This window comes from Emys orbicularis, chromosome 4 (genome assembly GCF_028017835.1).
Source record: "Emys orbicularis isolate rEmyOrb1 chromosome 4, rEmyOrb1.hap1, whole genome shotgun sequence".
Taxonomy (NCBI): Eukaryota; Metazoa; Chordata; order Testudines; family Emydidae; genus Emys; species Emys orbicularis.
In genome coordinates this window covers 101,289,231-101,302,328 of record NC_088686.1, presented here as the reverse complement: position 1 = coordinate 101,302,328, position 13,098 = coordinate 101,289,231, and the positions used below count along the sequence as shown (strand labels likewise).

The window sequence follows — 13,098 nt, the reverse complement described above, 5'->3', positions numbered from 1 at the left end:
TTCCTTCCAGCTCCCAAACCCACACCAAATTTAGGTAGGAGTTTTGCAGTTTGTATTTCAGTAACGAAGGCAGGGGAAGCAAAATGGTCAGAGTCAGGAGTGGCCTACTGGGTGAAGTGGGATTATAGTTAAAGATGCAGTGGTCTTTGTCATTCAATTTGGAACCAAAATAAAGAGAATGGGCCAGCGGTTCTTTGCGATTACTACTGTAATAAGTTAGAGAGATATTAGCAGCAAGTACTATGGAGTCCACTAAACTTTTTGATGGGAGTGCGATGTGTCATTTTAAGTTATGCTAGTTTCAAAATTATCCTCCTTGGATATGTAGAGGGCTGCTATGGTGGCCAGGGAGGAAATTCTTTATATGATGCAGGTGTAATGAAACACAGCCAGGTTTAACTCCATCTACAACAGGCTTGCAAGTATTGCATAATGACAGAGAAAAATTCCAAGAATGGGATGTGGAGAAAGGAAGTTTATATAGTCAGATTAGGGTGACCAGATGTCTCGATTTTTAGGGACAGTCCTGATATTTGGGGCTTTGTCTTATATAGGTGCCTATTACCCCCGCCCCCTGACCCCGATTTTTCACACTTGCTATCTGGTCACCCTAAGTCAGATATAAACATAACAAAAGCATTATAGCTATTTCATTCAAAACAAATAATCACTATCATAGCATTAATGCAGCCTTTTTTGATCCCTGACCTAACATGACTAAATTAAATGAGAATATCTCATTCTATAACATTTTGTAAAATACCATAAGAAACTAAGAACAGACTTACCCAATTGCTGAAAAAGAAGAGCCACACTGGTACTGGTAACAGGAAGGCTATCATGTAAAGGGGTTTGTATCAGCTGTCTGTCTCCTGCTCCCAATGAAAACAATTTCTGTAGATAGAGATATTTCAATACATACTTTAATCTCTTTTGTACATATTTTACATATTTACTATACATATTTAATCTCTTATTCACACCAAGCACACAGTATAAAATGTTATATTGTTATTTACATATTTCAATCTCGAAGACATTATTATTTCTATTACATACTGAAGTTTAAATCTATGTTGGAAATCAGTGTCCTTTGCACAGGTTAGCAGTGACTTTAATGGGACAGCAGTTACGTCAGAAGCATCTCCTGAAGAAGTACTACTCAACAATACTAGCATCTGACCAGCATTAATCTCTTCATTCAAGAATGATGATGATTATTAGCAATTATAACTAACTGTATCCCCTGGATGTAATTCTTTCAGCATTATTTAAACTAAAAAAAATCCTTACATTTTTCATGTTAATACACTTTTCATTTTATTAAAAATAGTTTTGGTACATCATTTAACAAAAAGATGTCTGGAAAAGATGGAGAAGTAAAATAAGGACAATGGAATGACAGTTTGAATGTGACAACTTCCTCTCTTAAGAAACATCTGAATTGAATTGTTCGAATAGTTATCAATTGGTTTCCATGAAGATATGCAACACCATGAAAAACATTAAAAAACTGCAAAGAACAGAGTAAAAATGGTTAAAAAAGCACTAACAACAGAATAAGATGTTTGGTTAATAACAAAGAAGTGAAATAACTTTGAGACTGGGATTACCAGGTCATGACGTTTGTGGAAATTATAAAATAAGGAAGGCTATAATAGCAGACTACTTTATCATCATCTGTTACAGAAACTGTTTAAGGTCTGCTACCAAATATTTTATTTACGAGTGTGTTTTAAAACTGTGATTAATTTTCTTCAGTAGCTTAAATAAGGAAAAAAAAAAAAAGAAAAAGATGACCTTGCTAATCTTAATGACTATTAATCACAGTGAGTAATTCTTCTTTCATATCATTCATACCATTCATCATCTCTGCCATTTTGATACAACCACTGTACAACAAAAATTGGTGCCACAATATGGCATAGCTTATGTCCAACATCCTTCCTACAGAAAAAAATCAGTCATGAGTGTCATTCCAAGTTCACCTGATACAGCAATGCTTACACCTGAACTTCTGAAATGTTAGCTTTAGTCAGAAGTCATAATAAAAGACCTTACAATATCAAGCTGTTTATATCAGACCCCAGATAAAATACATCTGAAATACATTATCTGCTGTTCTGTTAATATTTGTAACAATTATTCTGTTGGTATGCAAAGTAATTTATTGCTGGAATTCTATCTATTTTTCTGTCTACAATATTTAAAGCCTAGAAAAATAAATATGGCAAAGTGGAGTAAAGACATAATTCTGTCCTCAAAAGCTTAGCACAGCTTTCACTTACTGGTAGCTTTCATTTTCCTAACTAAAGACAGACTGCATTCATACCATATCACCAGCTCTCATACAAAATTCATATTATGTTAACCTAGTTGGCTTTTTAATTTACATCTGAGGTGCAATGCTACTTTGTTAAATCTAATAATACAAGAGTTAAAATCTGTTGTACAGCTAAGTCAACTTTTCTAGAGACTTCAATAGCCCTACAATAAAGTTTAGTGAGACTCTGTAGATAGTGGGAAAGATATTTGATTTTCTTCAAAGCAAACTGGTGGAGAGTCAACCATATACACCTGAATTCTCCTTGTTTTGTACTTGTGTTTAAAAATATTAGAGAACTCTACAGTAAATCCAAAAGTCTGGCTGAACCATATTATTGTACATAAAATCAAGAGGAGAATTCCTGTGGTGGATAATTTCCTGAGAATTTACAATGTGAACCTAATTATATTTCCGCTGGTTTCTAATTTGATATTTTTACTTCAAAGAGATTGTCATTTTACCTATCTGAAGAAGAGAAAAAAATGGTTACTTACCTATTCTGTAACTGTTCTTCTAAGTGTGGTTCACATGTGTATTCCACTCAGGTGTGTGTGCACGCTCCTGTGACCTGGAGCCAGAGGGTTTCCATAGCAGTACCTGTCAGGGCGTCACATGCGCTGCACACTTCCTCGTAGCCCCTTATAAGGCTATTTAAGGGCTGCACCACCTCAGCCTTCCAGAGTTCTTTTGTACCAGAATATATGGCTCAAGACTCCAGTGCAAAGGGGACAGAAAGGGAGTCAAGGAATACACGTATAAACTATATCTGGAAGAACAGTTACAGAATAGGTAAGTAATAATTTTTTCTTCTTCACATCTGTATTCCACTCAGGTGACTCCCAAGCAGTTCAGGTAGGAGGTGAGGCATGAAGTCTATTTGAATAGCAACAGCAAGATTGTTTTTCCAAAGTTTGCATCAGATCTGGAAGCAGTTGTGATAGCATGATGCTGAGTAAAGGCCCACGCAACAGCATTTATGTCCAGAATAGATATGTCTTGTAAGATGGCCACAGAGATAGCTTGTGCTCTTGTGGTATGAGCAAGGAGTCTTTCCAGTGTGGGAAAGGTTTGCTGCCCTGTAGGCTGTTGTAATGCATGCTGTAATCCATCTACAGATAGTCTGCGCTGAAACTGCCTGACCTTTCATTCTATCATAATAAGAAACAAAAAGGCAAGGAGAGATGCTTGAAATGGCTTCATTCTATCTAAACAGAATGTCAGTGCTCTTCGCACATCTAATGTATGAAGACACTGTTCATCCTTGCTGGAGTGCAGCTTCTAAAAAGATACAGATAAGTATATCATTTGTTCTAGATGAAAGTCATAATACAACTTTGGTCAAAAACTTTGGAAGTGGTCTTAAGGTCACCTTATCTTTAAAGAACTCTGTAAATGGAGGGCCCGCCATCCAGTATTGAAATTCTCCCACTTTTCTGGCTCACATTGTTGCAATGAAAAAAGCTATTTTCTGAGGAAGTTGAGCTAGAGAGCAATTAGCTAGCGGCTCAAATGGGGGGCCCATAAGAGCTGCCAGCACTGTATTTAAGCCCCACATAGTAACTGCATTCTTTGTAGGGGGATAGAGAGGAATAACACCTTTGAGAAATCTGCCCAACATTGGATTAAAGAATACTGACTGTAAGTGAGCAGCCACTGGTGTGATGCAAAAGTATCACAGGTTCATCACCTCTCGACAGAGTTGGTTGAGCCACATTCTCCCTTGCCTGTTCATATAATATATCACAAACATATTGTCCGTGAGAATCTGAACTGAAAGGCCTCTGATGTGGGAAAAGAATAACCAACGACATTGAAAATTTCTTTGAGCTCGTGCATGTTGATATGCAGCGACACCTCTTGCTAAGTCCATACCTCCTGGGCTCACAAAGACCCAAAATGTGTCCCCCAAACCTGATTTCAAAGCATCTGTAACTATGGTCATTATTGGAGGTAGATGAGCAAAGGGGAACGCCTCTGCATACATTGTTCTGACCCATCCACCAATCCAGGGACCTCAGTATCCTTGGGAGAACTCTGGCCCATCTATTCAATGGGTGGAAATTTGGTCGCTGGATAGACTTTACCCTACCCTTGAAGAGTGTGAAGGCATAGCTTTGCATACAGGAGTACATAAGTGGCCCAAGAGTCTCAAACATATCTGAATCATAGTTGTGGGGTGGGCTTTGAGGGACAAGCAGATTTGGCAAATTACTTGAAACCTCTGCAGGGAGAAAGGCCATCAATTTTGTAGAATTGAGTAGGGTCCCAGTGAACATGATTCATGTGTTGGAAGTACCATGGATTTTTCTCTGTTCATCCTGAGGCTGAGACAATCAAAAAGACAAGTGACATGAACACGACGGAGAACTTGGCTTTCAGATCTGCCCTGAACTAACCATTCGTCCAGGTAAAGGGAAGATATGAATCCCTTTCCTCCTCAAATGGGTGGTCACTACTGCCATGAACTTGGAAAATATGCAAGGGGCTGACAACAGTCCACAGGGAAACACCCTTTACTGATAATGATGACCACCATCAACAAATATCAGGATCTTCCTGTGGCTTGGTAGCACTGCCACATGAAAGTAGGTGTCATGAAGATTGAGGTCAGCATACTAGTCGTTGCGATCTCGTGAGGGAAGGAGTTATCCCAGGGAAACCATGCAGAACTTCACATACCAAATAAACTTGTTGAGATTACAAAGGTCCAGAATGGGTCTCCAACCCCCTTTTCCATTGGGGTAAAACCTCTTGCCACTATGTTGTAGGAGAACTACCTCTATGGGCCCTGATGCAAGAAGAGTCTCAACTTCTTAGAGGAGCAGAGAGTTGTGAAATTGGTCCCTGGAAAGATATGGGGGACAGATATGAATTGGACAGAATATCCCAGAGTCACCATCTTTAGCACCCCTTTGTCGGTGGTTATAGTGTTCCAAGCACTAAGAAAGCAGGACAATCTGTCCCCATATGGAGGGGACATGACTGGTAGATCATTCAAAACTGGATTGCTGTCCTCGAGGGAGATGTCAAATAGGCTGTTTCCCTAGCAACAAATGACAATGAGAAGGTTAGTTGGACCTCAAACCGGAAAGCCTCCTCCTCTGAGAAGTCATATTGTCTAGAAGGGTAAGTGGGTTGCCTGTAGAATAGCTGTCTGTACTGCTGTTGTTGCCGTGGTATGTACCGTCATGTTTCAGTGACTGGAGCATAGATTCCTAACACAGCACTGGCAGTCTTTTAATAACGGCGGGGTGTCATCAGTCTTATGGGAAAAGACCAGTGGTGCAAGTGGAATCCATTTCTTACCGATATTGGGCGGGGCACTGGGGGGATGTGACCTCCTCACGTGACCCCTCCCTACTCCACCCCCAGCCTGGGGCCCCCACGCTCTCCCCGTCCCCTCCCCATGATCCAGTCCCCTTACCTGGGGGGGGGCCTCTGTCCTCCTCTCGCTGCGCCTTCGGACCACAGTGGTAAAAGGAGCAGAACTTGGGGCCGCTCTACCGCCCCAGCCCTTCTACGCAGGGTCTTCTCCATCTGTACAGCAGCCAGCTCCCCCAGAGGACAGGGCTGGGGACGGTACAGCAGCCATGCCGGAGAAGCTGCCAGCGTGGGGCTGCCCAGTGGCCCCACATTATGCTCCTTTCCCCGCTGCGGTTCCCCGGAGAGCCCTGCAGTTCAGGGCTCTCCCGGGAACCGCAGTGGGGAAAGGAGCAGAATGCCGGCAGCTCCTCCAGTGGCTGTAGCGCCTCCAGCCCCATCCCCACCAGCCCCATCCTCCAGCAGTGCTGCTGCTGGGAGCCAGAGGAGACACAGCTACGAGGAAGAGCAGGAGGTGGGGTTGGGGGTTCTGCTCCCTTCCCCGCTGGAAGGGGCAGCGGGGAAAAGAGCAGAACATGGGGCCACCGGGTGGCCCCACGCCCACAGCTCCTCCACTGCGGCTGTACCACCCCCAGCTCTGTCCTCCGGCGGGGCTGCTGTACAGATGGAGGAGACCCTACGTGGAAGGGCTGGGGGCAATACAGCTGTGCCGGAGGAGCCACCCAGCAGCCCCACGTTCTGCTGCTCCTCTTTCCAGTATGCCATACCAGCTATAAATATTTTCCTGGTACGGTGTATCGGACCGTACCGCCCTACTTGCACTGCTGGAAAAGAGACAGTGACCATTAAAAGACAGGTCCTGTATAGCCCACTGAATATCTGGGACTATACCAGAGTTTTGCAATGAGACTCTTCTCATTGTTATTGCAGATGCTATACCTCTGGAGGAAGCATCTACGACATTGACGACTGCTGACTGCAGTGACATTTCAACTCCGGCTCATGTGTCCTCAAGGAGCTTATCAATTAATTTTGACAAATCCCAATTAAGAAAGTCATGTTTCAACAGGAGCACTTGCTGATTAGCTATGTACATCTGTAATGACAAAATCAAATAAATCTTTCTCCCCAACACATCAAGTCTTGTAAACTCTTTTCTCTTGGGTGTAGATCTGTACCTACCCTAATGAGATCTTTCATTGGCAGCAGTGACCACAAGGGAGTTGGGAGCTGGGTGGGAACAGAAACACTCACAGCTATGCATGGAAACATGATAGTGTTTTTCTGTATGCTTAGCAGTGGGAGTTGTGGAAGCCAGCGTATTCCACAAAGTTTTAGTGGGTGCCAAAACTGCTTTGTTCACTGGAAGAGCAACCCTCCCAGGAGCTGATGATTGCAAGATGTCCAGAAGGTTATGCATGCTCTCTTGGACACATTCAGCCTGAATGCCAAATGCTGCTGCCATCTTCCTTAAAAGGTCCTGGTACAACTTAAAATCATCCGGTTCCAAAGAGTCCTCAGACAAAGACGACGACAATGGTATAGGAGGAATGGGCTCTTTCTGCGACACAACTGAAACCTGGGCCACAGGTTCAGGGTGATGATGTGGTGGCTCAGTAGAAGATGCCTATGAGTTCTGCTGTGAAACCAGCAGCACTTCAGGGTGGCTTAGTGTGGGGACTTTCCTCTGGAACAGGTCTACAATCAAGGAACTCCCCAGGAGTGCCAATAGGTTCACAGATGCAGTGGGTATGGAATTGGAGGCCACTACGGACTCAGCCAAAGCAGCCTGTTCCCAGTACTGAGGTGGTTCTGCTCTCAGTACTGATGCTCCCCTTCCACAAACATGTCAGAGGCTCTTTTCAATTTTCACCTAGGAGGGGAAGGCGAAGAGCATGATTCTGAGTCAGAATTGGAGGAAAAAAACAGAGGTAGTGGAGAAGCCATGCCTGGAGGGGCTATCAGGTATCCTAATGAGTCAACAGCTCAGAGGGAAGTCAGCAACATCGGCACCAAGGTTGGTACAGTGGTCGGAATCCAAGATGCACCCCGATATGTTAAAGGGCCCCTCTCAAAATTTGGTGCCAGGAAGGGGCCTTTCAGGTGGTGCCGGTGTCATAACAGATGAATAATTTGGTGCCAAAACTTGAGGTGCATGATAAACCATTGTCACAGATTTCAAAGTCAAAGATTATACCAATCTGGTAGAGAGCAATACTGAAGTCAGTGTCAGGGGAGCATCTTTACTGCCTCTCCGAATCAAAACCAGTACTGGTACAGTCATTGTATTCCATTCCATCCCAGAATGGCTGAAGGTATATCTTCAATTAAAGAGTCTTGTGCCATTGGGACAGAAATGCTAAGGAGGTCTGACACTGCTTTAAAAGCCTGCAGCATTGATGGGTCCGAAAGGACCGGTGCTGTTGGCACTGAACTCAATGTACACCCTGCCGTGGTGCTGAAGTCGATAGCACAATAGCAATACAATCTCATCTTCGTACCAGGGAGAGATAGGATGAAGGCCCGACTCTACACTGTGCTCCAGACAAGTCCCAGAGAAGTCTGGAGTCCTTTTTAGACTTGGAATGTCTCCTGTTTGTTTTATGGGTTCTTATTCATAGTGGCTCTCTAGAAGAGGATTGACCTCTTCTCATCTGTTGAGAAGAGTGAGTTCAGAAACCTGTCTGAGACTGTGGTTACCTCAGAGCCCAGCTCTGCGGCTGGAGGATTGGGCAAAACAGGCCACCTCATCTGTTCCATAAGGTGCTGTTTGAGGCATAAGTCTCTAGATATTTGTATTCTCTTTTTAAAAGAATGACAAATACCACATTTCTCTTTGATGTGCCCCTCACGGAGGCATAAGAGGTAGCATGTGTGGGGATAACTGTTTGGGAAATCTAACCCACACTAGGAACAATGTTTGAAGCCTGGTGGTGGCGGCATGTCTCCAGACTCTATCCTAATCAACTAAAACTATCTAAACTATTGCTAACTGCTAGCTACTACTGCTAAACTACAACTAACTTCAGAAAACTAAAAACAAAAGCACATATGGGAAAAATTGCTAACTGCATAGTAACCATGAGGTACACCACACAGAGACCTCTGACTCAGGCCCAGGTGGTGAGAATAAAGTGAGGAGAGTTGGGGCGCTGCCACCCTTAAATAGCCTCAGCACGGGCCATAAGGAGGCATGCAGCATGTGTACTGCCCCACTGTGTACTGCATGGAAAACTTTCCAGCTCTGCTTGTGCTGGACATGAACACATCTAAGTAGAATATAGGTGTGAACCAGTCAAAGAACACATTAGATTAGTATATCTGAAAGGAAGGCACAAGGGTTTCTAGGCATGAGGAAAGAAATTAATCTGTATGGCATTGCTGGTGGTGGGGAAATCCTCACAGATATTGTTTGTAGTTTTCTGTTTGAGCCAATGTTAAAAGGGCTGTGAACAGGTATGAGGAAAAGACACTGAGTTTATGTCCTTTCCCCTTTAAACTAAGGCAAGTATCTAATAGTCTCCCAAACCTTTTTCTCCCACTGCAATAATAAAAAACCCCCACAGTAAAATAAAATAAATAGGCAACTCATGGGTTAGCCCCAGCAACCTAGGTAGTGGTAGTTGTCTGCTCTGTCATGTTAGAACCTAGGCTCCATGAGAATTCCTTAGCGTAGTCACTTGTCCCTACCAAGAAAGGGCAGAATGCTGTGCAAGCACAGATCTCTACTGTTTTGAATTAAAGTAGAAGGGAGGATCTTACATCAACAGTGACCCTTTCATCTGATTAAGAAGTGGCACTGGCAGACTGATGAAATTCCTATTTAATAGATGATGCCTACAAAGTGGAGCATGGAATCAAAACGGGAAAGAGCTGGGAGTCTGCAGGGTTTCTTCAAGGAAACTGAGGGCCCATAGGAGAGCAGAGAGGCAAAGTGTACAGATCGTGCATTCTAAATTCAATTTAGCAATTTGATATTACAGTTTTATAATCTAATTTTCAGGGATGTCTCACTATTTAAGCTACTGAACAAAGACCTGGATTCTCACCCAAGGAACACATATGTAGATTATAGCTTCTCCAATGTTCAAAAATGCTCCCCATTTCTGCATATTAGAGAAATGTAACATCAATATTTGAAGATCTTTTTTTTTTTTCTAGATTTTATTTTGAGAGAGTGATTTTGGTGCTGATGAAAGATTAAAGACTAAAAGCACTAACTGAAACAGGAACAGTAAAGCCAGAATCAGCTGTAAACTCCTCCACACTGTACTGGTAATGCATATGAATTTTGACTTCCTACTGCAAAAACCTGTGACTCTTTGGCAGACTGCCCATCAATCCAAGTTGTGTGGTGGAAAGTGTCCATCTGCAGAGATGAAAAGTTTATGGTTTATGCCATCTAGTTCCCATCCCCAAGGTCTCGGTTTCCACTCTTGATAAGTAGCATATGCTGAAGATTAGAGATATTTAGAATGACCATAAGTCTCACCATTTTCAGGACAAAATTTAAGAACCATCTCAGCTTTCCAACAAGACTACCTCCCTAGAAATACCTACTAAACTAGCTGATGATGTTGAAGGTAAAGAATAGGGAGACCCGGTGACAATGAAGAAACGTGAAAGAAGGGAAGAAAAAAATCTTAAAGATGTGTTGCTAAAAAAAAAAAAAAAAAAAAAGATCAAAGAGAGTTACTTTATTTGAATCAGACCTTTCAGTGCTTGTTAGCTTTTTGTAATTTTGTCAATAGTTTCAGATACTACAGTGAATATAATAAATATTACTGAATCAGGTTATGTTAGATCTATAGGAAATTAGTATAACATCAAGAGAATTTTAGGTCCTGAAGAAGCTCTAAAATAGTTAAAATTTTAGAGTGCAATTTTTCCTCCTTTAGAAAAGTCCAAAAACCCTGAAAGAAATCTTCCCAATTATCCTTGATGAAACTAGAACTAGAAAAATGGACTATCCACTACTCTGTTTAGCTTATAGTGTACAGATCACATTTCTATAAAAATGATAAGAGATTTTTCGGTTAGTAGATACTGTTGATGACCAGGCCTGAGAATGTCAGTTATTAAGAATCTATAATCTTCATGGCAACCTGACTTCCAGCTCTAATATATTACTCACCAATTACATTAATCAGCATAGGAGTTACTTGTAGTTCAATTCACAAGAAGATTTATTTATTCTTCCAGTTAACTTTGATAATTCTGTAGCGTTGTGCATTCACAGAGAGAGATTGGTGGCACTTATTATCTTGGCATAATATGCTATTCCTATTTTAACTACATGTAAGAATAAATAATTTATTTCTTCATTAAATAATTGTTATTTTATACTTTTGTCTTAGAGCATCACCACATATTACATTCCTGCAGTTTGGACAACATTGTATTGAAAATAACTTTTTTCTCTCTTCATTAAGACTGCTGAGGACGAGGTAGATATACTTATGGACACCCCTTTGCTTATTCTGTAATTTTTAGTTTCTGGAGTATTTTGGACACCTTCAGTTGCATTTCAGAAATCTGAATAAATATATTGTTACTTCATAATCATGTTTGTGCATCATAAAAATGAGAGTCAGAAACAATTAGCACTGAAGTAGCAATTGGCTTAAAGGGGCAAAGGAATCTTGAACTATACCATCACACATACACAAAGTGAATGAAAAAGGAGGGCACATAACAGAGCCCCCAAGAAAAAATGCATAAAACAAAATTATTTCTGAACACATAGTATTAAAAAAAAGTTGAACTCATAACAAACTGCTTGATTTGTTACTATGCCTTGTAAAAGGCAAATCCAGTAACAAAATTAACCCTTTGACCTTAACCTGGAATGGAATTTTTGCTATCTTTAGAAGGCAGGCTACAGGGACAACACTCAGCTGAACTATGATCCTTTTTTTCAATGAAAATATTTAAAGAATTTATTTTTTGTTTTCTTCATAAATTAAATTAACTGGAAAAATACTTTTTTCCACTTACCTGAGAGCCTCCGGCCGCAGGGACAAGGCATGAACAGAGATTTGCAATGAGACTCTCCAAGGACACATTCAGGCTGTCCACATGCACAGTGTAGATCAAGCCAAGGCAAGCCTAAAAAGTTGAATAATAAATATATAAAATTGTTATGTGGTGATAATTGCTGACAAATATACAATAACTTTAAAATAAACATGTCCTAGGACAATCTTAATATGGTAAAGTACATTCCAAAAGGAGAAAAAGTAATTTTCTGCAAAAGAATTCATTCAGTTGAAGAAATGTCACACCAACCCCCCTGAATTCTTGTTGGATTTCACAAACTCTACAGAGTGTGTGTGTCCACATTTTAAAAAGAAATATAATGCTTAATCTGAGTTCCCTTGCTCAGGCACTGAGATCTCCTTCCATAAATCTCCTTGTTTATGTAAAGTACCACTAAATCATTGGGAATTCATGTCAGTGCAGGGATCCATGCTCATAGAATCTGATTCCGGATTGATGCCTACAATTTTACCTCTATAATCCCAATATTATTCTGAGGATCAGTGATCCACATTTGTATGTCTTCTCTATTTACAGTTTGTATTTTTGTTATTTCAGTAAAAAGAATATTTTAAAATAAACAGCATTGACATTTTAGCATTAGTATCTTTATTTTGCAGCTCTTCAATTTTGATTAAGTTTGACAAAACTGATAAAGCTATTTGTTTAGCAAATGATACAATATTGGTTCCCAGTAAGTCTTAGAGAAGGAAGGGAGAGAGTAAATTACATTGCTCAGTAATAGCACTTTGGCTGCCTTCTATTTTTAGCTGGCGAAAATATTGAAAATTCTGAAAAATGGATCAATTTGTTAGGAGTTATCCAATTACAAATAGTTTCAACACTATGGCAGCAACTTACTATTAAATGAATTATTCCTGCATTACTAGGCTGAACTATTTTTGCTTCAGTTAATATAATATTTTTTTAAACATCTGAAAGTGCTAGAGGCCTGATAAAAATTTAAGTTTTCTGTTTACTTCAGGTCAGTCACAATACCAACTGAAAGAAATCTTAGATTCCTTAGAATCTTTATAGATCTTAAATTGATCTGGAAGAGTCACTAATTCACTCACTTTATAGGTAGGAAGATAATTCATATACTATAATCCTTGATACTTAAAATTTAACTCTTAATATTCTTAAACAAACTGTATCAGTTGAGATTAATTTTACCTATAAGGAGTGGTTTTGTCATGAAGATTTTTTTCATTAGGCTTTTAGCTGAGATCAGTAAGAGTGTATTTTGTGGTCTATGTAGATTTAAAACTAGGCCCTCTGTGAGTAAAAGGGCACTGCATTAACCCAGAGGGGCATTCAGTCTCCTAGACATTGATTTTTATTTAGTACAGTCTAATTCTACTTGTGCTGGTAAATTCCCAAACCAATGCGGAGATGTTTTAAATCAAAAC

The 13,098-nt window shown here is 40.5% G+C and overlaps 1 protein-coding gene across 1 annotated transcript in view; it reads right to left on the bottom strand.

Moving 5' to 3' along the window:
* The window catches only part of SBF2 (SET binding factor 2), a 483,108-nt gene that overhangs the window by 269,200 nt on the left and 200,810 nt on the right, over positions 1-13,098 (bottom strand). The window contains exons 6-7 of the mRNA XM_065403329.1: positions 11,645-11,755; positions 789-894 (exon numbers count right to left, since the gene is read on the bottom strand). Of these exons, the coding sequence (XP_065259401.1) occupies positions 789-894; positions 11,645-11,755 (217 nt within the window). The remainder of the gene's footprint in view (positions 1-788; positions 895-11,644; positions 11,756-13,098) is intronic.